Genomic DNA, 26,371 nt, shown 5'->3' on the forward strand with positions numbered 1-26,371 from the left:
CTTAAGACTAACATACTGATACTAACATCTAAAAAAACGTTTATTTCATTTCACTGGACCTTTACTGCAGCCACAAATAAATGTAATGTAGTAATAAATGTGTATTTTAAAGGTATCTACTTTCCACTAGTTTAGTAGCGTTTTGGAAGTGCCTAAAATATTTTTAAAAAATATTTTTAGCTGTGGTATTTTGCCTTTATATTCCTCCTGTATTTGTTGTAACTCTTAAGTGCAACATGTTTTGCAACCATATTGTTTTAAACTAAATATTGTTGTAGACATAATATGATGTGTATAATCAACGCAAACTCTCCTCCTTACAGCCGTGACAAAGAAACTCTGTGATGAGTAAGTTTTACTGACGTTTCACATTTACTCTACACATTTTGGGGCGGGATCTGTTCCAGGGTTTGTTTATTTTTATGAAAATAAAAATAATTCTGTTCAAAGTTTGTATTGTTGTATAATTGTATGGTTAACGTTATTCTGGTATACTAAGGGATGGCACCTGTCGAAGTTCAAAGGTAATTTTGTTCACTATTAGCAAAGACTATAGATGTAGGACTTTACTATCAGAACAAAGGTCATTCACTTTAAGACCTATATTGTTAGTGATCACTTACCATAATTACAAAATATATTTTCACCCGCGTAATTACAGTAAAAACAATAAAAACACTCCTAAAACAAATCAATGAAAACATGCGAGTATTACCAAAGATATACTTGTTATTATTCACACGAGTTTCCTGGTAGTACAGAACGTTACTAGAGTAACCCAGGCACGTCTCGGGCTCTGATTGGATGACTGCGCTGCCAATCATGTTACGGCGCAGACTGCTATTCTCCAAATGAATTCACAGAACGCTGGCCGCGCGAGTACACTCAACTGCTCAAATAGCGGAGCGATTATTACGTATATAGCGTAACTCTCACATTCACCCAGTCCATTCAGAGCTTTCAGTTTGCGTGGCCCGTCAACAGGAGTGAGTTCATCGGCCTCAGCGCTGACTGCAGCAGGGGAGAAAAAGTTGGCACAGGTACAGTGTTTCTCTGACCTTAAACCAGGCTACAACAAGAACACACATGACAGCGCGTAGAAACATGACCGCCGTCTCGAGATTTGTCAAGTAACTGTACTGAAAAGTGCATTTGGAGCTTAGCGTCATTATAAGTATGTGGCTGTTTTGTTAATTTTACGCCTTTTTTATCGTCGGACAGGTCTCTAACAGGACAGGTGGGCGTCAGGTCGCAGAGCACCGTCGCGATGGACATATCCATGTATTTAGGCTGCTCTCTGGGAGCTGCTCTTGGAGGTGTGATCTTTGCATCCTATAAACTGGGCTTACTTTACCAGCTATTTCATAAGGTAATGAGGATTGTAACAGATATGGGTTATGAAATGTAAAGTTTTCACATTATATTGCAGCAACTTTTTGTTAACAAGTTGTCATAGAATCTGCCTTCTAAAACTAGTTAGTTTTATCTATCTATCTATCTATCTATCTATCTATCTATCTATCTATCTATCTATCTATCTATCTATCTATCTATCTATCTATCTATGCTTAATTAGTTTAGCTATTCTGAAGTTGAAGCTGATCCATTAAGAAAGATCACTCAGTTATTTATTCATAAATCAGATTATCTATAGCATTAATTGCTAAAATCAGTAGCCCTAAGTAGGGCTGCATAATATATTGTTTCAGCATCAATATCGCAGTGTGTGTGTCTGCAGGATATGCAATGTTAGGTTATGATTATAGTTGATCAGCAAAATAAAATACAAGAGATTCGTGGAGTCACTGCAAAGTATATTCATAACAGAGTTAAACTTTATGATTTGCATGTGTTTTAAAGACGTATTAAGAGAGTTTACGTTTCGAAGTACATTTGGAACTTTAATGACGATTAATTTTACTGAATTAATTTGGTGAACACTGTACAGCGTTATTTTACATTTCAATGTTCAATTTCTGTACCTGAATACTGATATAGAGCTGTTCAAAACATCTGGTGAAATTGTATTCATATTGCAATTGATTTTGCAGGAAAACAAAATGTCGCAATGTCAGATTTGTCCAATATCATTCAGGTCTAGCCCTAACACAATATAAAATGAATTTACACCCTTTTTTAGCATTTTCTAAATGCATGCATGCCTTTATTTTGTGAATGCATGCATTATTGATTTTATTACGAACAATTAATTTGTTGCGTACTGTTTGTTTCCTCTAAATGCTTAGTCAAACTGGATCTTCCAGTTAAAACGACTCTCTGCTGACATACTCTCCACCTTTACAATCATTTGTTAAATCAGATAGAACCGTGGTTCTCAAACTTTTTTCATCAAGTACCACCTCAGAAAAAAATTGTCTCTTCAAGTACCACTATGAAAATGAGCCGCATTAAATACAGTAGCGTAGTTGGCCCAGTTAAGCAGCTACAACTCTGCACAGTTAAAAAACGTGGCAGATTACCTCAGAAATATAGGCTATATGTCATATATTACAAATTATATGCATAATTTTTGATACATTTTGAAATGTGTGTAGCATGTACATGACATATTTCGTTTCTCCACGTACCACTAGAAGGAAGTCTGCGTACCGCTAGTGGTACACGTACCACAGTTTGAGAACCACTGAGATAGAATATTTGTCAAAATACAAAAGAGAAAAATCAAGTGCTTTTTCCGTTTCATCACAACTTAAATACGTTCATCACTCCCAGACAGAGAGACAGAGTCCTCGACATGGAGGAGAGAGTGTGGCAGAGGTTTTGCGTTCTCACGGTGTCAAATTCGTCTTCACTTTGGTGGGAGGACACATCTCGCCCATCCTGGTGGCCTGTGAGAAGCTAGGCATCCGCATCGTCGACACCCGCCACGAGGCCACAGCTGTGTTTGCTGCTGATGCCGTAGCGAGACTTTCTGGTAAGACTTAACCCAAACAGCAGAAAACACATCTCACTGTTTGCAGTTTTTCCTATCATTTTGTGTTTAATTATGAGGTTTAAATACTGCAGTTCAGTAGCATTTTATCTACTAATTTGTGCTTGGAAACTTGTTGGCTGATAATGGGCATGCTATTTGATGCACCAAAATATTTTCAAAAATTTTGTCAAATTACCATACTATTATTTATAATAGTATTTATTTATTTACAAAAATGTATTTAAACTGGACGTTTTATATTACAGTTTTATAAATAATGTTATGAGATTAGTGTTTTAACTGTAAAAGTTTGAATTAAGCGTGAAAAATAGTGTGCACAGCACTTCAGCACACATTGTTTAGACCAGCGGTTCCCAACAGGGGGGTCCCGGCCCACAAGGGGGCCTTAGCGATCTTTATGGGGGTCGCGTCATATTTAAAAAATTTCTTAGCAGTGGACAATTAGGAGAATGATCATGTTGCTCATTTTATCCCCTAGGTCAGTGGTCCTCAACCATCGGTCCATGAATCAATTGGTACCAGGCTGCTCAAGAAATCGTTAATTATTTCCGTTTTATTATTATTTGAGTCTGAACGATCTTTTATTTTTAATAGTCTTTTATTTTGAAAAATGACTGTATTCTCTCGCTTAAATCTCGATCACTTTAGAGCCCAAATTTAACCCAAAAGCAGCAAAATGAGTAAGAAACAGACATCTTTGGAAAGTTTCTTGGCTAAGGGGAAAAGGCCAAGTGAAGGAACTGCCAAGGAATGGATCCACAACCCATTTGTCAACAAATCAGGTGAATCCAGCATGTCCGTGCAAGAAGATCAACTGATGGAGATCACAAATGGCGGCGGCCTTTTAGGGGCCGTTCGCATATCGCGTATTTCTAGAGTTTGCACAAGTTTGTTGTTTCCAATGGAGATGCGCGGTTTGCGCACACAAGCGGCGTGACGTGCTCGCACCAATGCACCCCGAGCCCAGAACGCACTGCAAGTCACGTGACGAGAATTGACCGATCAGCTTCAGCTTGGATGGAATATTCACATTTCGTTTAGATTAGTTTTCTCAGACAAACACAGAACACACCAACACTGCAGTGCTTTCTACTTTTTTCCTTGAATAAAACTTGTATCAGAATGGCAGCAATGTTTTTTCAGCTTGTCATCCTCTGAGAAAACAGTTAATGGTCGCCTAGCAACCTACGAAACACAGAAATGTCCCCGCCCCCCATTTTTGTCATCATTACTGCAAACTTTTATGAGCGATTGATATCATTAAATGTGAAGGGGGCCCTCGCAATATTTTTTTAGGGAAAAGGGGGTCTCGGGCAAAAAAAGTTGGGAACCACTGGTTTAGACCATAAGAAAAAAGCTGCAGCACATTGTTGTTTATTAGGCAAAAAACAAACTGGCTAGCAAATGTTCTCAAATGTCAGAATGTGGCCATCTGAATAATTTATATTAAAATATTACTAGTATTAACACCACATGACAGCTTCAAAACATTTTGCAATACTGAGAGTACCTCACACAGGTGAGTGCGCTTGACAAATCACCTGTAGAAAACACACTCTTTTTTTTCTCTCTACCACTTTAACTGACAGTTGCACCAGTTTTGCACATTTTCACCACACCCTTTCTTACAATCACTCTATATTTTAAATCTCTATAATAAACCAAGGCTGTTTACTGTATGAAGTGAGCTTCACACAGGTGAGTGGTCTTGACAAACCACCTGTAGAAACGCTCTGCTCTCAATAAGTGAAGTTTATTTATAAAGTAATTTCAAGAGGATCACATGCTTATGATTGCTTTCAGCCGGTCCCACATTATTCAATTTATAATTAACCAATAAGGCGATTCCTAAGCCGCTATAAATACCCGAAGTTCCATATGACAGCCATCTTCATTTTGCAGAATCCCCCCTTCCACACTTACTCCTCCTCCTTTCCAAGATGGGTGGCACAGTGTCCCAGTGGTTAGCACTGTTACCTCGCAGCAAGAACGTTGCTGGTTCTAGTCCTTACCAAGCCAGCCAATGTTTCTGTGTGGAGTTTACACATTCTCCCCGTGCTCACATGGGTTTCCCCCGTGGTTCCCCGGTTTCCTCCCGCTGTCCAAAAACATGCAACTTAAGTAAGGACTAATCCAAATCGGCACCATAGACATGCTCCTAGTAAGTAGTTATCTCTTAAGAGCAATCACTATCTGTTTATTAGCTACTACAGCTGAGGAGTTCTCGAGATCTACCTGAGCTCAAACTCCCCTCTCGCCTTGCAAATGGGAGGGAGCCCCAGGCACGAAGATCTTATGAGCTCAGGGCTCTCTCCCAGGACAACATGCCAAACAAGCTTTATTATCAATTATCAGAAAAAGAGAGATTAGAGGCTCCCCCCTAACGCTAGCACTTAATTCTCTGAGCACTACCAGTTCTTTTGTATAATGAGCATTTTTTTCGTGTGTATTGCCTCTTGTTGAATTGCTGAAAGCCGCCCCAATTGTACTGCAAGTCGCTTTGGATGACTAGATCTAAATGTAAATATAAATTACGCTAAATGACTAGATCTAAATGTAAATATAATGCAATGGTTTTTCCAGCCTCTTCTGTAAAAAGTACATTTAAAAAATATGTAGATGACAAAAATAATTGTATTTTAATATAATATAAACTGCTTTTGATGCTTGACCCTTTATTATTGGTCTTTTTTTGTTTAAAGGATAAAGTCAGAGTTTAAGAATATGCTACATGTGAAATGCTTTGTCTTTATTTACCAACATTAACATGAAAGAGGCCTCTTATATAGATCATATCTCAGGTAGATTGCAGTTTTTTTATAAGTGTATTTCAGAGGTTTTTACCCTTTAATGGATAGTTTAACAGTGTAGAGAACTGACAGGATATCATGGAGAGCAGAGGGAGGGGAAGGATTGGCAAAGGACCTCGAGTTGGGAGTCAAACTTGGGTCGACAGGAGCAACTTGGTGCTTTATGTCGACACACTTAACCAGTAGGCTATTGGCCCTAACAGATTGCACATTTTGTTGTCTTGCTGGATGTTGAAAAAATCATTAAAATTCACAAAAACTGATTTTCTAATCCCCTCCCCCTGTCAGAAATGTGTTAATCTTCTGTTCTGCTGGTGTAGGTACAGTTGGAGTGGCTGCGGTGACAGCAGGCCCGGGTTTGACCAACACAGTGACCGCAGTAAAGAACGCTCAGATGGCTGAATCACCTCTGCTTCTGATTGGTGGAGCTGCTGCGACTCTCCTGCAGGTAAGGAAGTTTCTTATAGATTATGAGTCATTAACATGCGCATGTCAACTGCGCATTTGCTCTCTGCTCTGGTCGGCTTATGCCTCAAACACTGCCTTATCTTCTTTCATTTTGTCTTGTGCAAACACTAGATTGTATCTTATTTTACGTGTAAGTTTCTTATGAAGCTAACCTTGAGCATGAGGATTTAAAGTGTAAGGTCACCCATAAATTTTAATAACATCATCATTTAATCATCCTCATGTTTTTTCAAACCTGAATGGCTTTTGTGGTAAACCTGCTTAGGTACTTTTGACTTCCATAATATGTAACCGCCCTTTAAAAAAACTAACTTTGGTTTGTTGATCCGTTTGCCTAATACTGATTTATAAAATTATAAAAACTGTTACTATCTACAGGAATTGGAAGTAAAATACCAATTTTAGGAGTGTGTATTAATATAATATACAGTTTAAATCTGAATTATTAGTCCTCCTGTATATGTTTTCCCCAATTTCTGTTTAACGGAAGGAAGATTTCTTCAACACATTTCTACACATAATAGTTTTAATAACTTATTTCTAATAAACGGATTTCTTTCATCTTTGGCATGATGTCAGCACATGATGTTGTACTAGATGTTTTTCAAGATACTAGTATTCAGCTCTAAGTGACATTTAAAAGGAAATGAAGCACTCAGTCAAGTTTACCTTACTTTGTACATTGGATTCCACTTTAATGAAAATATATTAAACAATATAGAGGTTTGGGTTAAAGCCTCCTTTTTCAAATGGTACATTTTCATACGACTGGACTCGTACGAAATAGCCACTAACAAAACGTAAAATAGTTACATTTCCTCGGTGTGCATTGCTTCCCACAGGTTTGAAATATACTTGAGGTGGTAGCCGGATTGAAAAACACATTTTTCCCACAGCACATGAATGGTCAACTACAAGCGCAAACAAAAAAATAATCTGATTTTTAACTTGATTTTTATTTATTATGACACTGTTATACATCTTTTTCTTTACAATGAGTTAAAGTTATTTTAAAAAGGCTGCTGAATTTATAGAAATCCACTATTTCTCTTACTTATGCTATTTAGGAGCCATGTGCACGCACTGACAAGTAAAGGGTGCTCTTCTCTCTCTCTCTCTCCCTCTCTCTCCCTCTCGCTCTCTCTCTCTCTCTCGCTCTCTCCCTCTCTCCCTCTCTCTCTCTCTCTCTCTCTCTCTCTCTCTCTCTAAATTTGCTATATTGGAATCACATTTACAGTATCGTCAAAACATTTTATATATGTATAAAGTATATAATATCTTAACATCATTAAATTAATAAAATATACAGCAAATTAGAAATAAATATAAGAAAAATGAATAAAAATACATTATTGCAAAAATAATAATAATTATTATTAGAATAAAAAGTTTACATTATTTAAATATGGCAAATTAGTTGATTAGCCCTTTCTTATGAAGTACTAATATTTTGCAGCCGTTCTAGATGTCATTTTGTTCTCCCCGAGTATGAAGTTTATCTGAATCTTATATTAAATGATTAATCATTTAATGTTTCTCTAGGGGCTGTGCGCGCGCAGTCAGCTGCGAAATGAAAATGCAAAAACGCACACAAATAACAGCAACTTTAGGAAGCAAAAGTAGTTTTCAGGTTGTTTGTGTGATGTGTTTTATGTTTGGTAAAATAATTTCTAATGTCATCTTAATTTTTAACAAATTACACTGTCTTGTTACATTAGGTGGATTTAAAGGGTTTTGCATAAAAAGCAGACGTGGATTTGATGCGAAAGAAAATTTACCTTGTTAAAAAAAAGAATAGTCTAAAGCAGTGGTCACCAAACTTGTTCCTGGAGGGCCGGTGTCCTGCAGATTTTAGTTCCAACCCTAATCAAACACACCTAAACAAGCTAATCAAGCTCTTACTGGGTATACTTGAAACATCCTGGGAGGTGTGTTGAGGCAGGATGGAGCTAAACCCTGCAGGGACACCGGCCCTCCAGGACCAGGATTGGTGACCCCTGGTCTAAAGTGACATTTTTGAAAAAAAAATAAAATACATTTTTATTTTATTTGCCAATAACCTTTTCATTACATATAAAATACAATTCTAAACCTAATCAGAGGAGCCTGAAATGCTCATTTACAAGAAAAGAGGTCAGATGGATTTAGAGGTTTTTGCATCTGAACTCTTCATATAGTATTGCTGCAGTAAATATCACAATACTAGTATGCTGTATCGATATCGATTCCCCCCTCCCTATACTGAGTATGTCCTAAAGATATGTTTAATCTAAAAGACTTAGATTTTTGTGTTTCTTTGCAGGGTAGAGGTGCACTCCAGGATATCGACCAGATGTCTCTCTTCAAGCCTCTCTGTAAGTTCTGTGCATCAGTGAGGACTGTGAGAGAAATAGTTCCCACTGTTAGAAAAGCCCTGGCCATCGCACAGTCTGGAACACCAGGTACAGTGGCATTGATTTGCATTATACATTTTTTTTTTTTTACAAGTGTTTTTGTTAGATTTACATTTTTCAATATTTACCAAACAATAAACTAAAATAAATAAATAAATAAAAATTATTATTATTATTATTAAAAAAGAACAATCAGGGCATATAAACAGTTTCAATGAGGCAGTCAATAGGGTCAGTGAGCATGTAAAGGCCCAATTCTAATTTTGTACCCCTTCCCCTTCCCCTTGGCCCTTAAAACTGAGTGTAAAGGGCTTCAAAATTTACCCCTAAGAATTGGGACAGCACTACAACACCTGCACACGTCAACAGATGTCATCGCAATCTCTTGCTTCATATGAGATCGACGATGGCGACTGCTGTAGTTATTCTAGTTGTGTTATGTTTTGGTATTTATCTTCAGGAAATCACTGAAGGCATATATATATATTGTTATCATAACGATCTAATGTAGATCGTGACTATACTGCACATTTACACAGTGGCCATATTCATTTATGTAAACACACCAAAAACAACATTAGCGTTATACCACACACTGTAAAAGCCCATTCCCAGCCACTAGACTTTTCTGACAGGGTATTCGAGTGTCATCGAGTGTCAGAATGTTGTGGGACTGCTGTACAGGAGATTATAGATCTCGAAATGTAGCGGCTTTTAGTGTTTAGTTTTTTAAAAGCATGATGGTAAAACACAAACACGGTTATGAATATATTAAAACATGTGCTTGTTTGTTGTAATAATTCGCAATAATGACAAAAAAAGCTAATTTGCATGCATCTTCAGATTCCGGGTGCATTGATCCTGCCGTTGTGGCTGGTGTATTCTGGGAATTTTTTTACCCCTTGGTTTCGAGTGTGGTCCTGAAATATCTCCGTACAAAGGGCTATCTACCCCTTCCCATTAGCCCAACACATTCAAGCTAAAGAGAATTGGTACACCCCTTCCCGTTCATGGGAATGCACAAAACAAGGGGTAAAGGGAAGGGCTCAATCCTGTTCCTGGAGATCTACCTTCCTGTACAGTTTAGCTCCTGCCCTGATCAAACCCACCTGAACCAATTAATTAGTACCTGAAATCCACTTGATATTTACAGACAGGTGTGTTTGATAAGGGTTGCAACTGAAATCTGCAGGAAGGTAGATCTCCAGGAACAGGATTGGCCACCCCTGGGCTAAGGGGTAGAATTGGGATTGGGGCTAAGCACTACACTGCTGCTCCGAATCAGCATTGTACTGGTCCAGGTGATCAAGGAATGGTTGACATGTATTGTAAAACAAACCAATAACGCATACAGTTGAAGTCAAAATTATTAGCGCCCCTGTTTATTTTTTTCTTCAATTTCTGTTTAATGGAGCGAAGATTTTTTTCAGCACATTTCTGAGCATAATAGTTTTATAAACCTATTTCTAATAACTGATTTATTTTATCTTTGCCATGATGACAGCAAATAATATTTGACTTGATATTTTTCAAGACACTTCTATACAGATTAAAGTGACATTTAAAGGCTTAACTAGGTTAATAAGGTGAACTAGGCAGGTTAGGATAATTAGGCTTAATAATTATAATTAATAATAATTAAGTTATTATATAACGATGGTTTGTTCTGTACACTATCGAAAAAAAAAGAAAAGAAAAAAAAATTGCCGTATTGGACATACAAGATTAACACATAACTTTTTACTCAAAGATGAAGACCCTACCCAATGTTTACACTGTAAAACCCCATGGACTGTAAAACACATTTTACTAGACTGCCCTGCTTTTAATGACTCCAGAAAGACTTTTTATGTTGAGAACTCTCTTAAGGACATTTTTAACAAAGTGACTCCAGAAAAAGTATTAGAATTTTTAACATGTATTAAGCAGAAAAATCTTATTTAAACTGTATATTCAATTATTTATTTTTTACTGTTGATTTTTGTTAATTACTGAAATGCTCTTGCCATGAAAATAGCCTTAGTAGCTGGCATGGCAATAAATAAATAAATAATGAATAATGAATGAATGAAAAAAAAACTAGCTTAAAGGGGCTAATAATTTTGTCCCAAAAAATAGATTTGAAAATTTTTTAAACTGCTTTAATTCTAGCCGAAATAAAACAAATAAGACTTTTTCTTGAAGAAAAAATATTATCAGACAAACTGTGAAAATTTCCTTGCTCTGTCAAACATCATTTAGGAAATATTTAAAAAAGAAAAAAAAATCAAAAGGGGGCTAATAATTCTGACTTCAACTATATAAACACATTTAGATCATTTACTTTAATCATTACTTTTGGAATGTGAAGAGACTTTAAACCAGCACAACAATAAATGTTTCTGAAGTCAATCACCTACTGCACCTTTAATGTAAAAACACAAATGCTTCCTTTATATCGGAATAATCTGTTATTTGTGTTTAATTAGCATTTGCGTTCAGGATTTCTTTCCTAATTATGTTTATTTTTGTCCCTTATCGCTTCACAGGCCCAGTGTTTATAGAGTTTCCCATAGACACACTGTACCCGTATCATGTGGTGGAAAAAGAGTTTGCCCCCAAAAACACTCCCAAAGGCCTGATGGGGAAAATCATTGCATGGTATAAATGTTTCTCACTCTTCACATCCTGTTATTTCTGCACCAGCTTTCACTTGAGAAATCATAGCATTATTTAGCGTGTCTGATAACACCGTTGTTGTTTTTGTCATCCCATAGGTATCTCAAAAATCACTTGTCAAACTTATTTGCTGGAGCCTGGGAGAGCCGAGATCTGTCACCACTTCCTGTTCACATCCCTCACGCCACAGACGATCAGGTGCAGAAACCGGCATTCAAAAATGACATTTGCTATTTGTTCAAACTACTTATTTAAAATGAGCTGAAACGACACAATTGTTGATTATTAGTTTTACTTATTTTACTTAATTTATTAGGGTTCGCCACAGCGGAATGAACCCCCAACTATTCCAGCATACGTTTTACGCAGCAAATGCTCTGCCACCTGCAACCCAGTACTGGGAAACACCCATACACTCTCACATTCACACACATATACACGACAGCCAATTTTGTTTACCAAATTCACTTATAATGCATGTCTTTGGACTGTGGGGGAAACCCACTCCAACACGAGGAGAACATGTACACTCCACTCAGAAATACCAACTGGGACTCGAACCAGCGACCTTCTTGCTGTGAGGCGACAGTGCTAACCACTGAGCCACAGTGCAGCTGATTAATATTTGATAATCATTCAAGATTTGCTTTATCATCAGCGAAGCGTATAACAAACCCGAAGCTGAAGAGGAAATGTTGAAATCGGTGACTTTTGCCCCAAATGCTGAAGATAAGATGACTTGACGCTTTATTCTTCGCAGGTCCAAAGGTGTGTGGAACTGGTGAGCAGAGCCAAGAAGCCTGTCATATTGTTAGGCAGTCAGGCAACTTTACCCCCAACACCAGCCGATGATATCAGGTAAATTAAATTGACCTTTTTATAAAAAGATGTTAGCTCACCAAACGTTTATTTTAATAGATATAACTGTTTAATAAATTAGTTTAAATGCACCAAACAATATTGGATAATGAACTGAGAAATGGACAAAAATGTCATTTTTAAAACTCATTTATGCTGAGCAACACTGTACTGTATATATTATAGTCTTCCCCTCCTAGTATATTCTCACTAGCACTGACAAATAATGCACATTTGATCAATATTTCAGAAACCGCATTTGAAAATAACAAGTATTGAACTGAATTTTCTTTTTTTAAATGGTCAAAATCCTAAAAATTAATCTTTTTTAAATGTAAATATTATATAAAAGTGTAAGTGAAATGTTATGTACAATAAAGACTTTCAAAGCGCTACATACACACACTGGCCACTTTATTAGGTACACCTCTCCAACTGCTCGTTAACACAAATTTCTAATCAGCCAATCACATGGCAGCAACTCAATTCATTTAGGCATGGTCAAGACAAGAGGAGAAAAGGAGAATGGCCAGACTGGTTTGAGCTGATAGAAAGGCAACAGTAATTTAAATAACCACTCATTACAACCGAGGTCTGCAGAAGAGCATCTCTGAACATACAACACATCCAACCTTGAGGCAGATGTGCTACAGCAGCAGACGACCACACCGGGTGCCACTCCTGTCAGCTAAGAACAGGAAACTGAGGCTACAATTAACACAGACTCACCAAAATTGGACAGTACAAGATTGTAAAAATATTGCCTGGTCTAATGAGTCTTGATTTCTGCTGTGACATTTGGATGGTCGGGTCAGAATTTGGCATCAACAACATGAAAGCATGGATCCATCTTGTCTTGTATTAATGTTTCAGGCTGGTGGTGCTGGTGTGATAGTGTGGGGGATATTTTCTTGCCACACTTTGGGCTCATTAGTACCAATTGAGCACCGTGTCAACACCACAGCCTACCTGAGTATTGTTGCTGACCATGTCCATCCCTTTATGACCACAATGTAACCATCTTCTGATGGCTACTCACAGCAGGACAACGTACCATGTCATAAATCGTGAATCATCTCAAGCTTGTTTCTTAAACATGATAATGAGTTTACTGTACTCAAATAGCCAATAGAGCACCTTTGGGATGTGGTGGAACAGGAGATTCGCATCATGGATGTGCAGCCGACAAATCTGCAGCAACTGCTTGATGCTATCATGCCAAAATCTCTGAGAAATATTTCCAGTCCCTTGTTCAATCTGTGCCACGAAGGATTAAGACAATTCTGAAGGCAAAAGGGAGTCCAACCCGGTACTAGTAAGATGTACCTAATAAAGTGGCCGGTTAGTGCATGCTGGGGTATGAATTACAAAGTTGCTGGATCAAATGGAATGGTGTTATAAAATGGTCTTTGACAGTCATTGAATCGGCTGTTTATAAACCTTGTATCTACATGAAATAAGCTAGTTAAAAAATAATATGCAATTCTTTTGGAAACTTGTGTCCAAAATGACAATAAATTATTTACAACATTAATTGAAGGTTAACTTTGAGAAAAGCATCTGTAACTCACTCTCTCTCATAGTAGGTGATTTTTAGTCCTAAAGTTTATTTGTTTTTGTTTTTGTACATGTCTGTTACAGAAAAGCTTTAGAGTCTTTAGGCATTCCCTGCTTTTTGGGTGGGATGTCCCGAGGGTTGCTGGGAAAGAACAGTCCGCTGCACATCAGACAGAACAGAAGAGACGCATTAAAAGATGCCGACCTCGTCCTGCTGGCAGGTGAGAAACAGCACCACCTGCTGTACAGTTGGAATATAAACACAATTATGTACCCTACTATATACATCCTTAACTGTATGAATTTTTAATTGTGATTTTCAGACATGGGGAAAAAATAATTATACAATTTATAAATAATTTTGAAAATAATTGTGACCCTTGTATCTTGCTCGGTTAAAGCCCACATGAACCGGAAACGGCAACCTTTTTTTCCGTATTGAGACAGAGTTCACAGAGAAACTGAATATTAAATGAGAATCAGTGGGCGTGGCTTGTTTTGTTTTTTTCTGCGAGCTGATTGGATGTAGTAAAGTAGGCATTTCATTCAGAAAGTTTAGGAAATGGGTTTGGGGAGAGTTATTACAACCTAACAGACTCCTCCTCCTCACCATTTTTGTTTGTTGTCAGAAGTTGGAGGGGTGTGGTTAAGGATGTTAGCTATGCCCACTACCTCAGACAGACGTAATCTGAGAATTGAACTAAACCCAAACAGGAAGTGCTTTTCAGATTTCAATGGGACATTACAAGGGAAATATTCTTAATGGCATGCACAGGTGAATTGTTCACCACAAAACAGTATTTACAAAGTCAGTATGGTTAGATTTGATTTCATGCATACTTTAAGTTCTTGTACCTGAAAATCTTCACTGTCGTGGATAGGCACGGTGTGTGACTTCAGACTAAGTTATGGACGAGTGCTGAACAGACGGAGCAAGATCATCGCAGTGAACAGAGACAAAAGTCAGCTACTGAAGAACTCCGACATGTTCTGGAAGCCAACAGTGGCCATTCAAGGTCAGCAACTACATTTTAATTTTACATAATGTGTTACAGTTACATTAAATTATACTAACAATCTATAATCTATTGCCTGTATAGGCACAAAATAGGTGCAAAATATAGGCACAAAAGCAGTTAATTTCCTAAATTATGTTTATTTTAGGGCTCTTCTTGGACACATTAGTCCTCCTGTGAAATTGTAAATATTTCCCAAATTATGTCTAAAAGCAAGGAATTTTTCACATTATTACCTATAATATTTTTTCTTCTGGAGAAAGTCTTATTTGTTTTATTTCGGCTAGAATAAAAGCAGTTTTTTTAAAGCCATTTTAATGCCAATATTGTTAGCCCCATTCATTTTTTTCGATTGTCTAAAGAACAAAACACTGTATTACAATGACTTGCCTAATTACCTTAACCCTCCTTATTAACCTAGTTAAGCCTTTAAATGTCACCTTAAGCTGAGTTCTAGCATCTAGAATAATATCTAGTCAAATATTATGTTCTGTCATCATGGCAAAGATAAAAGAAATCAGTTATTAGAAATGAGTTATTCAAAAATAATAATGAGTTATTATTATGTTTAGAAATGTGCTGTTTAACAGAAATTGGGGAATAAAATATACAGGGGGCTATAAATTCAGAAGGGCTAATAATTCAGACATCAGTTGTACATAACGCATTATTTGCTCATACTATACAGTATATTGCATTAACATTGCACAGACAAGCTCTTTAAATACTAGTAGCTTAATAATCAGAAAATCAAATAAACCAGTTCATTAAAATATGGTAGGTAATATACACACAGACATGCGTTATGTTAAAAAGCTTTGTTTCTTTACTGATTCAGGCGATGCTGGTTCATTTCTCCTGAATCTTTCAAAAGCCCTAAAAGGACACAGATGCCCAGAGGAATGGCCGCAGAGCCTGAAAGAGGGAGATAACGCCAAAGAGAAAGCTAACAGGTGATCCGTTGTACTGATATTAGAATACAAAAGCTATATTTACAATCAAAGTTGCACATTTCTGCACAGAATTAGAATATTTCACAAATCATGTTGCAGGATGCATTTCTCTCCTATGCATTTTCAAGAGACTAAAATCATTTTCTAGGAAACTCTTGCAGTGTGTCCAATATATCTCGATAATGAACATGCACAATATTAGGGCTGACGTTTGTGCATCGATATCGCAATGTTAATAAATGGAAATCTGACAAATGCTTGTTTTTTTGCCTTCAGAGCGAAAGCAGATGAAAAGACCGAGAGGCATTTGAATCCTCTGAGTGTTTTGCACCGTGTGGATGAGCTTTTGGCTGAGGACAGCATCATAGTGGCTGATGGGGGGGATTTCGTGGGCAGCGCTGCATATATCATGAGACCCCACGGCCCGCTCTGCTGGCTGGACCCAGGTGAGAGACAGAGGCGTTCATTATTATTATTATTATTATTATTATTATTATTATTATTATTATTATTATTCCTTTTATATTTAGACTCTTATGTCCATATCTAAGAAACATAACAAAATGCAAAATAAAAAAACACAATACAATAATAAAAATATACAGCTGAAGTCAGAATTATTAGCCCTCCTGATTTATTAGCACCCCTGTATATTTTATTCCCTAATTTCTGTTTAACGGAAAGATTTTTTTCTTCAACACATTTCTAAACATAATAGTTTTAATAACGAATGCAGGGGTCAGCAACCCGCGGCTCTAGAGCTGCATGCGGCTCTTTAGCACTGCCTTTGTGGCTCCCTGGAGCTTTTTCAAAAATGTTTGAAAATGGAAAAAGATGGGGGAGGTTAATATATTTTTCTGTTTTAATATGATTTCTATAGGAGGACAAGCATTTTTAACATTTTCAAATGCTGTAAAAGTGTGTAGAATTAATATTTAATTTCAACATTTCTGTCAACGAAGATTTGCGTCATAGCCTGCGACACAGGTTTCCATCAGCAGGGCGGGATGCCAGGCAGGTGGCTGTTGTAAACAAAGCGGGAGATAATAAAGCATGGAAAACCGTTCACAGATGGTGACTATATGAAGGAGTCATTCATCAACATATTACAACACCTATTTGACTAAAAAAACAAAACCAAGATAATATAAAAAATTAAAGATATACCTCTCTCTGCTAAGACATTGAAGGAAAGGGCTATTAAAATGGCAGGTAACATCACCGATCAGCAAACCAAGGACATTAATTCAGTGCCAGCATACTCAATTGTCTGTGATGTGACCGATATTCAACGCGCTTTTATGCATGTGAACTCTAATGGGCAGCAAGAAGAAATGATCAAATTATACCACTGAAAGGCCAGAGGCTGTGCTGAAGTGTTTAAATGACAACGGAATAAACACCAACCACCTGATTTCAGTGGCTATTTAATCATGAAGGCTCATTATTTATTTGTATCCAACTTAGTCATTTTTATAGTAGTCTAATATAGATACATACAGCATGTGTTTCCTTCATTATAAGGTTTATATAAGGCTTTACATTTCTTGCAGCTCCAGACATATTTGTTTTTTTTGCTTTTTTTGGTCCAATATGGCTCTTTCAACATTTTGGGTTGCCGACCCCTGAACTAATGTCTAATAACTGACTTCATTAATCTTTGCCATGATGACAGCCCATCATATTTGACTAGACTAGGGTTGGGCATCTAAGCTATAATGCCGATCCGATACGCATCTCGATACAAAGAATACGATCCGATATATTAGCGATACATTTGTGACATATTGCGATGCAACACGATACGATTCACACCCATATCGCGATACGATGCGATATTTCAGCACTAACTAATTAGATCAAGTTTATGAGATGATGTGAAAGAGGATGCTGTGCCATTGAATGAGTTTGATTATTTATAAACCAAGCAAAACCAAGACTTTTTTTTACAAACTGGCTCTTCTCTCAGAGCCAGAGTGTCAGTTTACAGTAGAGGGCCATTTTAGAACATATAGCACATATTATTTAAGTATTTTCAAGATAAACAGAATGTATAAGTGCAATATATATTAAAAAAATATGTATATATTTGCACTCTTTCAACATAAATAAATTTAGCATTGCACAACAAGAATTGTGATTTAACTTTTCAACTATGAAAACAAGTTTTACAAAGATATATTTTGCCACTGAATATTCAAAACTTAAGGTTGTGAACTAGCAGTGTTATGCTGCTTTGAAACATCACTGTCACTGTAAACAACAGGCTAATAAAAATATAACAAACCAGCAATCTTCTTGCTGTGAGGTGGTCAAACTACCCACTGTGCCACCGTGACACCCAATTATTTTTATCATTATTATTATTATTAATATTATTATTATTATAATTAAATAAAAATTAACAGGAGGAGGTGTTTAAAACCTTCGTTCTCCGTGACACTAGGCTGAATATCTTTGCAGATGAACAATGCAATAGCATTCGTTATTGGCGTAGAGCGAGCAGAACTGTTGCGCATGGAAAAAAAAACTTGCAATGCTTTTCTCACCACTTTTGGAACTGGTTGAAGCAGTGCAAAAGCCGGGGATGCAGAAACACTGGAAGATGTTTTCACAACAACACCGTGGCGCCGCTTCAAGTGAGATATCAGATCGTAGTCGTACTGCCCGCGTATTTTACAGATGCGCGGCACATTTTGCAAATTGCATCTGTCCTGTCATGTCGTCCATCCTTAAATCCATAATGTTGCTTGCCATACTTTAGATTTAAAACTCAGTGGGGAATAAAATGTTTGTTTTGCTTCTCGCGCTTTCTGAGGGCGCTCCACTAGCTTCATCCGCACACCTGATACACTGAGTTGTAGTGTGTGCACATCCGCAAATCCGTTGCTAAGGCTTACTTTATGTAGGTCGATTAAATTATGCGCCAAAAACAGGTTGACAACACTTGTTAGTAAATAAAAAAATACATTCTATATTAAAAATATAAGCTGTATCTCGGAAAAATCGATGCATCTCGCAAAAACCGATGCATCTCGATTTGCTTCCAAAATTTCATTCATCCTCTGCTGCTCAACCGATGCACTCGCATCGTGCACGCGCATGACCGCGTATCGATACATATCGGTTAATCTTCCCATCCCTAGACTAGACCTTTTTGAAGACACTAGTATTCAGCTTAAAGTGACATTCAAAGGTTTAACTGGATTAATTAGGCAAGTTAGGGTAGTTACGCAAGTCATTGTATAACAGTGGTTTGTTCTGTAGACCAGGGGTTTTCAAACTGTGGGTCGCAAAGTGAACAAAGGTGGGTCGCACTGTCACATAGCTGCAGCTAGATTTACATTGCGGTGAATCAAAACCAGTACGATTGACGGCAATAACTTAAAAACCTCTTACCCTAAAAAGATCTAAAGTGCGTTTCCTACAAAAAGACAAAGCTGGTTATGTTTCACAGCTGTCTTTTAATTATTTTTTCGCTCGACATTACGAGCACTGCTCCGTTTAAGCCCTCGCAATCTGCGTTTAGCTGGGAGAGCTTGCACAGAGCTTGCACATAGCTTTTTTCCCCGTTTTTTTTTTTTTTTTTTTTTTTTTTTTTGCTCCGTCCTGCGTGTTTTATTTTAAACGCTACTAATTTTCTCTTAAATGAGCACAAACGGTTACTAAAGTAGTCGAAGGCTTCATTATAGATCTGTGCATTCTTATATTACACCTCTGTTATCAAACAAAGCACAATGAGAGATTCATTTGCTGCTCTTCACTTAATAACTATAGTAGCTTTAATCAATATGCAAATACAATTAAAAGTGAAATAGATTTTATAGCTTTATTTAATTTCTTTATAGGCCATTGATTTTAATAGGCTAAACCTTTTATTTTATTGTCAATATTTTCTATTGTTTGCTATGTATTCCATCATTTGAAGCTATTTGTTGTCCCATATTTTTTACATCCCAACGTTGACAGATTGCCAATCAATAAATAGCTCTGGTGCTATCTGTTAGTTTTAACGTCATCTAATGTTATGGAAGGGCATAGATGTTATGGAAAATAGTAATGCAAGTACCCCCATCATTCCTTCCTCAAGCAAATGTGTAAATATTAGATCTTATACAGCTATGACATTAATTGCATTGGAATCTTTTTCTGACCTTTACCCAGCTTGTAGTAGTCGATCAAAAAGCGATTTAGTTTCTTATGACTATACACTAGAAGTGGAATTTACTGCGATGTGATGGGGCTTGATCATAATCAAGGGGCTTGATCAAAGGTTGATCATGTTCTCTTCTAAAAAAAAGAAGAGTATCTTTTTCAACAACAAAAAAAATGATCACAGTTACAGCCAGCATCCTACAAAAAGCACTTCGAGCCTCACTTTGTGCAAATCAAATTGCAAAATCCAAAAAGCCACACACCATATATTTTTGACTGCTTTGAATGGATACATTTTTTTTTACCCATTTTTCCATATTAAAATGTTATGGTGGGTCTTGAGATTGAATTACTTGCCAAGGTGGGTCCCGGAATAAAAAAGTTTGGGAACCCCTGCTGTAGACTATATTGAAGCAATATTGCTTAAGGGGCTGTAATATTGACCTTGGAATGATATCTAAAAAAAATTAAAAACTTTTATTCTAGCCAAAATAAAACAAATAAGACTTTATCCAGAAGAAAAAATATTATAGGAAATACTGTGAACAAATTTCTTGCTCTGTCAAACATCATTTGGGAAATATTTGAAAAAGAAAGGAAAAAAATACACAGGATGACAAATAATTTAGACTGTGTTACAACACAATAATAAAAAAAAACATTTATTCCAATGCTTTTGATACCAGTTCTTAATATCACTTCAAGTCAGCTCAATTTATTTATTATAAAGCACTTACAACACCACATGTGGAACCAAAGTGCCGTACAGGAACAAGAAAACAGGAACAAGAAAAATTGACATTTATTGTTAGTCAGCTCGCACATTATTAAAACAGTTAATAATTAGCACATCATCGTTGATATCTTATGTCTGAGATTATTTACTAAATAATATAGAAATGAATGTTTTAATGCAATATCATGATAAGCTCTGTTTATTAAACCATGACAGCATTTCAGTATTTGTGTTCATCATGACTTCTCTGTGCATCAGGGGCTTTTGGGACTCTGGGTGTTGGAGGAGGATTTGCTCTGGGAGCAAAGCTTTGTCGACCTGAGTCTGAGGTAAAATAAGATTATTGTTTATTTATTCATTTTTTCCTGATGTTATTTGCAGCCTTTATCTTGTTATGAGAATGCATGTAAAAGCTAATTTGTCGTTTGTAGGTATGGATTGTTTATGGCGACGGTTCTCTCGGATATACAGTGGCTGAATTTGATACCTTCACACGCCACAAGGTAGGATCCATAATAAATGCAACAAGACTTTTACAGAATTAAGTTAAGAATGTATTAAAATGTGTTCTGCTAGGACAAAACGCTAGCTTGTGTGAAAACTGTGGTAATTTTTGAGAGTGATGATAATAATCTAATCCGATTCAATAGTCTAAGCTAAGCTAAGCTAAGCCAAAAGTGCTTCCACCCAGACCTGGAGATCGGCTGAATGGATTAATAATGGTAAAATTCAGCTTTTGGGGAGTTACAACATAAGCCTATTTACAAAAATAGGGGGGTTTGATTGGTGACAACCCGCGAGAGAGATCCTAATGGTCTAATCCAATTCAATGATCTATGCTAAGCTAAGCTAAAAATGCTCTAACCAGACCTGAATGGATTACAAAATGGTAAAACTCAACTGTATAATAGTAATTTATCTAAATCAAGTTGTTTAAACCAAGTAAGCTTCAAGATTAGACAATGTGTTTATGTAAATAAAAGAGTCAATTAAATTATACTTATCAACCTTAATTACTACGTACTTGCATGTAAATTAATAATTAGGGACAATGTACTTATTATGTACATACCTGTATTTACATGCAAGAGAGATGCTAATGGACTAATTCAATCCAATTTAACACCCATAGATAGGCTTAATGGATTAAATGGTAAAATCCAACAGTTTAAAAAATAAGGTACAAAAAATCTGGGGGGGGGGGGGGGGGGTTGATTGGTGACAACTTGCGAGAGAGATGCTAACGGTCTAATTCAATTCAATGATCTATGCTAAGCTAAGCTATAAGTGAATAAATTTTTAAAAATAGTAAAACTCAACTGTTTAACTCTTGGGAGTTGTAACAACAGCCTATTTTCAAAAAAAGATGTGTTTTTCTTTAAAAATGAGGGAATTTTAATACAATTTGAACAGTTTGTTTCACTCAATACAAAACTTTTTAAAGATTTCATAATAATAATTCAGGACATAATACAATTTATCTGAATTAAATAGTTTTATCTAAGTAAGCTTTAAGATTAGGCACTGTTTTTATGTAAAGAAGAGTAAATTAAATCACTTTATATTACGTGGCACTAATTATTATGTACTTGAATAGATTGGTGACAACCTGCCAGAGAGATGCTAATGGTCTAATCCAATTCAAGGATTTATGCTAAGCTAAGCTAAAAGTACTCCCGCCAGACCTGGAGATTGGCTAAATGAATAAAAAAATTGAGTTTTTCTAAAAACTCAAGGTTTTTCATTAAAAATAAGTGTATTGTAATAAAATCTGTTGAAATAAAAGATTTTCTTTCAATCAATGCATTGATATTTTAAAAAATTATAATAAAAGTTCAGAACATAATTAACGTAATTATTATACGAGTATATGATTGCTTATATTTTTATGTAAATGATTAGTGACGACCAGCGGAATGCAAAAAAACAACCCACGAACATGAAAAGTAGCCCAATTCCGTGGGAAAATCATAAACTTGGCAACACTGATTTACATAATCCCAAATGTTTCAAAGACTGTTTGTCATGAATATGCGCCCTCTAGTGGCAAAAAATGACACACTGTGCCTTTAAGGGTTTATATTTTTATCCAAAATTTTATCTGACCAACTTCTCTAGAATTTAATGCTGTAATGTAGCTTGTATGTAATCTGGAACAACAAATCTACTGTGGTTTCCTTCTGATTTGCCTCTTTGTCGTTGCATGTCAGACCCCAGTGATTGCTCTGGTGGGAAACGACGCCTGCTGGAGTCAGATCTCCAGAGAACAAGTGCCTATGCTCGGCAGCAACGTCGCCTGCGGTCTTGCCTTTACAGGTGAGACGGTCCATTAAGCCTCAATTCAGTGCCTTTCTTTAAAACGTAAAACTAAACAAAACCTCCAGTAATGATCCAGATAAACATTGAGTCTAACAATCAAGCTGTTTTCTGAGAGACTAAATTACATATTGATAACTCATCGTCAGGTTTCTTCTCCTCCTTGCAGATTACCACGTTGTAGCTGATGGTTACGGGGGGAAAGGTTATCTTATTGGCCGAGAGGATGAGTCGCAGCTTGAAGACATCATTAAGAAGGCGCAGAAGGAGTGCAAGGAGGGAAAAGCCGTTCTGCTCAACGTCCTGATCGGAAAGACCAACTTTAGGGAAGGTTCAATCTCAGTTTAGTGTGCACTTTTCTGCCTAGATACCCAAAGTTTTTCTTGTGTTCGGAATATACCACATGATCCTCCCTTTAATATGATATTTTGGATACAGCTGATTTGAAAAGAGAGCGAAGCAACAATTAAACGCTCATGAAAAGTCATTTTTGTGACTAATCTGGATTATATGTCATCCCAAAACCAAAATAAATAGCAATTTAAGTGAAATCAACGATGATAATTGTCCTCAGCCCATTATTATTATTAACGTATAACCAAAAAGGGAGATGATAGTTAAATTATTTTATTTGTATTTAATCACACTATGGTAATACTTGATGCGCTCTATTCGAATTGATAACACAAATATTGTATGTATATAAAGTTATATATTCAATTTGTTTTGATTTGGGCTGAAATATGAGCTTGATGTGTATTTGAAATAATGAAAGTACTTTCTCGTTCAGCGGAAAAGGAGCAAACACAGTGCCTTTACTCTGTATATTTGCATTTGTACTGTAAAATCAGAAAGCATTTTAAGATTTAAGCCGTGGCGGTTGAGTAAATATGGACTAAAATGATTATTTTAAAGCACATATCACGACTTGATTACATAATAATGCTGTTGAAGGGTAAAGTGCCTGTAATTACTGAATGTGAAACTGAGAAACGGAGGTTTGATAGGAAGAACTCTGTCTGCAGTTATAGTGAACAATAATAAACTAAATAAGTTTGATACAATGCAAGAAATGCTTTTCTTACTTAGACTTTTTGTCTTGTTTCTTGTCCCAATATCATACAATTCTTAAATCAAGAAGCATTTTCTAGACAAGCATAAAAGATTGTCTTGTTTTTAAAAATAATATCAAAATTAAGTATTTTCCCTTTTAACAAGCAAAATATCAATCTGCCAATAAGATAAGCAAAATAATCTTGTTTTTGCTTTGAAATAAGATTTTACTTGCCCCACTGGCAGATTATCTTGCTTGTTTTGAGGAAAAAGCTATATGGTTTAAGATATTTGGACTAGAAACAAGACAAAAATTCTAAGTTAGAAAGGCATTTTTTAAAGCGTATCTAATAAAACCTAAACCAAAGTAATATCCTCACTCACTTTTGGAAATGCAGTGTTGTGTTTTTGCAGACCTGAATATACCTTTAATGCCTCTCCTTGGTTTGTGATGGATCTTTTTGGCATCATCCACAACTTCCTGATGCAATAAACTAATTTAAAGAACAATGTTTACAGTTGTTTTACAAACACACCACTAGATGTCAGTCTCTGCCTTATAAACTGTATATATATATATATATATATATATATATATATATATATATATATATATATATATATATATATATATATATATAATAAAATTATATACTATATAGCTGCAGGTTAACTACGTTTATGTACTATGGAGGCAGATCAGTCTTAAAAATAATACATTTATGGAGTCAGATCAGTCTCGAAATTAATATATATACAAAATAAAATTCATCCATGCACATCACAATTCACATTTACAAAATCCAATTTGTTAATTCAAAGCACTTTTCATGAATACAACCCACAATTCGTAAATTCTTGAGTAAAAGTCGTAAATATTTTTGCTAAATGAATTGGATTTGAATATTTTTTAATTGTGTTTGGTATTTATGAAATGGATTTGTGTGTTTACGAATCGTGTTGTGAATTTACGATTTGTGTAAATATGAATAGTTTCAAAATTACGAATTGGATATTTACAAATCATATTTTGAATTTAAGATTTGGATTTGTGTATTTACGAATCGTGATTTGAATTTACAAATTGGATACTTACGAATTGTGTCTTGAATTTCTGAATTGGTTTGTGTGTTCATGAAACTTGTATTGAATTTACAATTTGGATATACTAAACTTGTTTTGAAATTACGAATTTGATATTTGCGACTCGTGTTTTGAATTTACGATTTGTGTATATATGAATCGTGTTTTGAAATTACGAAATGGATATTTATGAATCCTGTTTTGAATTTATGAATTGGATTTGCTTATTTACGAATCGTGTTTTGAATTTCTGAGTTGGTTTGTGTGTTTATGAATCGTGTTTTGAATTTGATATTTACGAATCGTGTTTTGAATATACAAATTGGATTTGTGTATTTATGAATCTTGTTTTGGATTTACGATGGACAATTATTTATGAGACTGATCTGCCTCCATATTTACTAACCCTTTACACAACTCCTTAACTTTTCTGATTTTGACTGTAATGTAATGATGTGAACCTTTTGTGAAGCCCGAATGATAATTGTTGTGAAAAGCACCATACAAGTAAACTTTAATTTAATCGATACTACTGAATATTTATTTGTACTAATCTTTAGGACATCATTTATCAGCTGAAGTAATACATTTTGAGGACAGTAAAGTAATTCTGAAGATTTTAAATCTAAAAATATAACCAACAAATTTCCAGAAATGAAAAAGAAATTCTTCTCAGGTTACTGTTTTTGCATTTTTTACCCAAATTTTTCATTTAAAGTTAAGGTTTGTCCAAAATGTGTAATTCTGTCATTATTTTCTCAAACATTTTCTTGTTACAAACCTGTTTAACTTTCTTTTGTTCTGCTGAACATAACAGAATAAAGAAACTTATAACGGTGAGTAAATTTTCATTTTTTGAACGATCTATCCCTTTAATTTACATTACATTATAAAGCAATCAAATACATGGCCAGTCAAAGGAAGCACTGAATGCTCTTGTGCCTTTTACATAAGAAGCTATAAAAAAAAGGGATGCTTCATTAAGCCCAGGCACATCATGACCTGTCCAAAATAGAGCATGCCCTGTCATTAACCCATTAACGTTTTTTATGGTAGGCAGCGTTCAAATGGGAACATATCCTACTTTCAGTGCCACTGAAGAGCTATAAAAGGAGCGACTTACAGACATGAGATCTTTCTGCAGCCATCTGCTATTGAGTTGCATGTTCCAAAATGCTAGTAATTGTTATGTAAAGGCAAAAGTGCACCTGTCAGCTTTGAGATTTTGGGATTTTTGGCTTTTCAATCTGTCTCTAATGTGAAGAAAACACCAAAATGCACTTGTTCTTTATTATTTTTTTTGTCTCTAGATTCTAAATTACAATACAAATTTTTATTGGATGCTTAATGATTCCCCCG

At 35.8% G+C, this 26,371-nt stretch overlaps 1 protein-coding gene across 4 annotated transcripts; it reads left to right on the forward strand.

Annotated features, from left to right (window-relative positions):
- The first annotated feature begins 922 nt into the window (after positions 1-922).
- Positions 923-24,436, forward strand: hacl2 (2-hydroxyacyl-CoA lyase 2). 4 transcript variants are annotated; one of them, XM_087291754.1, is made up of 16 exons: positions 923-1,136; positions 1,222-1,369; positions 2,734-2,935; positions 6,087-6,214; positions 8,537-8,675; positions 11,156-11,267; positions 11,384-11,483; positions 12,046-12,143; positions 13,785-13,921; positions 14,582-14,716; positions 15,555-15,669; positions 15,946-16,115; positions 20,819-20,889; positions 20,992-21,063; positions 22,771-22,876; positions 23,046-24,436. In XM_087291754.1, the coding sequence occupies exons 2-16, from the start codon at positions 1,268-1,270 to the stop codon at positions 23,222-23,224; spliced, it is 1,866 nt and encodes a 621-aa protein (XP_087147880.1). In that variant the 5' UTR covers positions 923-1,136; positions 1,222-1,267; the 3' UTR covers positions 23,225-24,436.
- The last annotated feature ends 1,935 nt before the right edge of the window (positions 24,437-26,371 follow it).

Source organism: Danio rerio, chromosome 18, assembly GCF_052040795.2.
Source record: "Danio rerio strain M-AB ecotype USA chromosome 18, GRCz13ab, whole genome shotgun sequence".
Lineage (NCBI taxonomy): Eukaryota > Metazoa > Chordata > Actinopteri > Cypriniformes > Danionidae > Danio > Danio rerio.

What these genes read in the sequence shown, in the direction of transcription:
- hacl2 (XM_087291753.1), top strand. Translation starts at nt 1,087, where the DNA reads ATGACAGCGCGTAGAAACATGACCGCCGTCTCGAGATTTGTCAA. An exon ending in TGCCGTAGCGAGACTTTCTG is followed by an intron (nt 2,936 to 6,086) that starts GTAAGACTTAAC and finishes CTGCTGGTGTAG; the next exon opens with GTACAGTTGGAGTGGCTGCG. An exon ending in GCTCTGCTGGCTGGACCCAG is followed by an intron (nt 16,116 to 20,818) that starts GTGAGAGACAGA and finishes TCTGTGCATCAG; the next exon opens with GGGCTTTTGGGACTCTGGGT.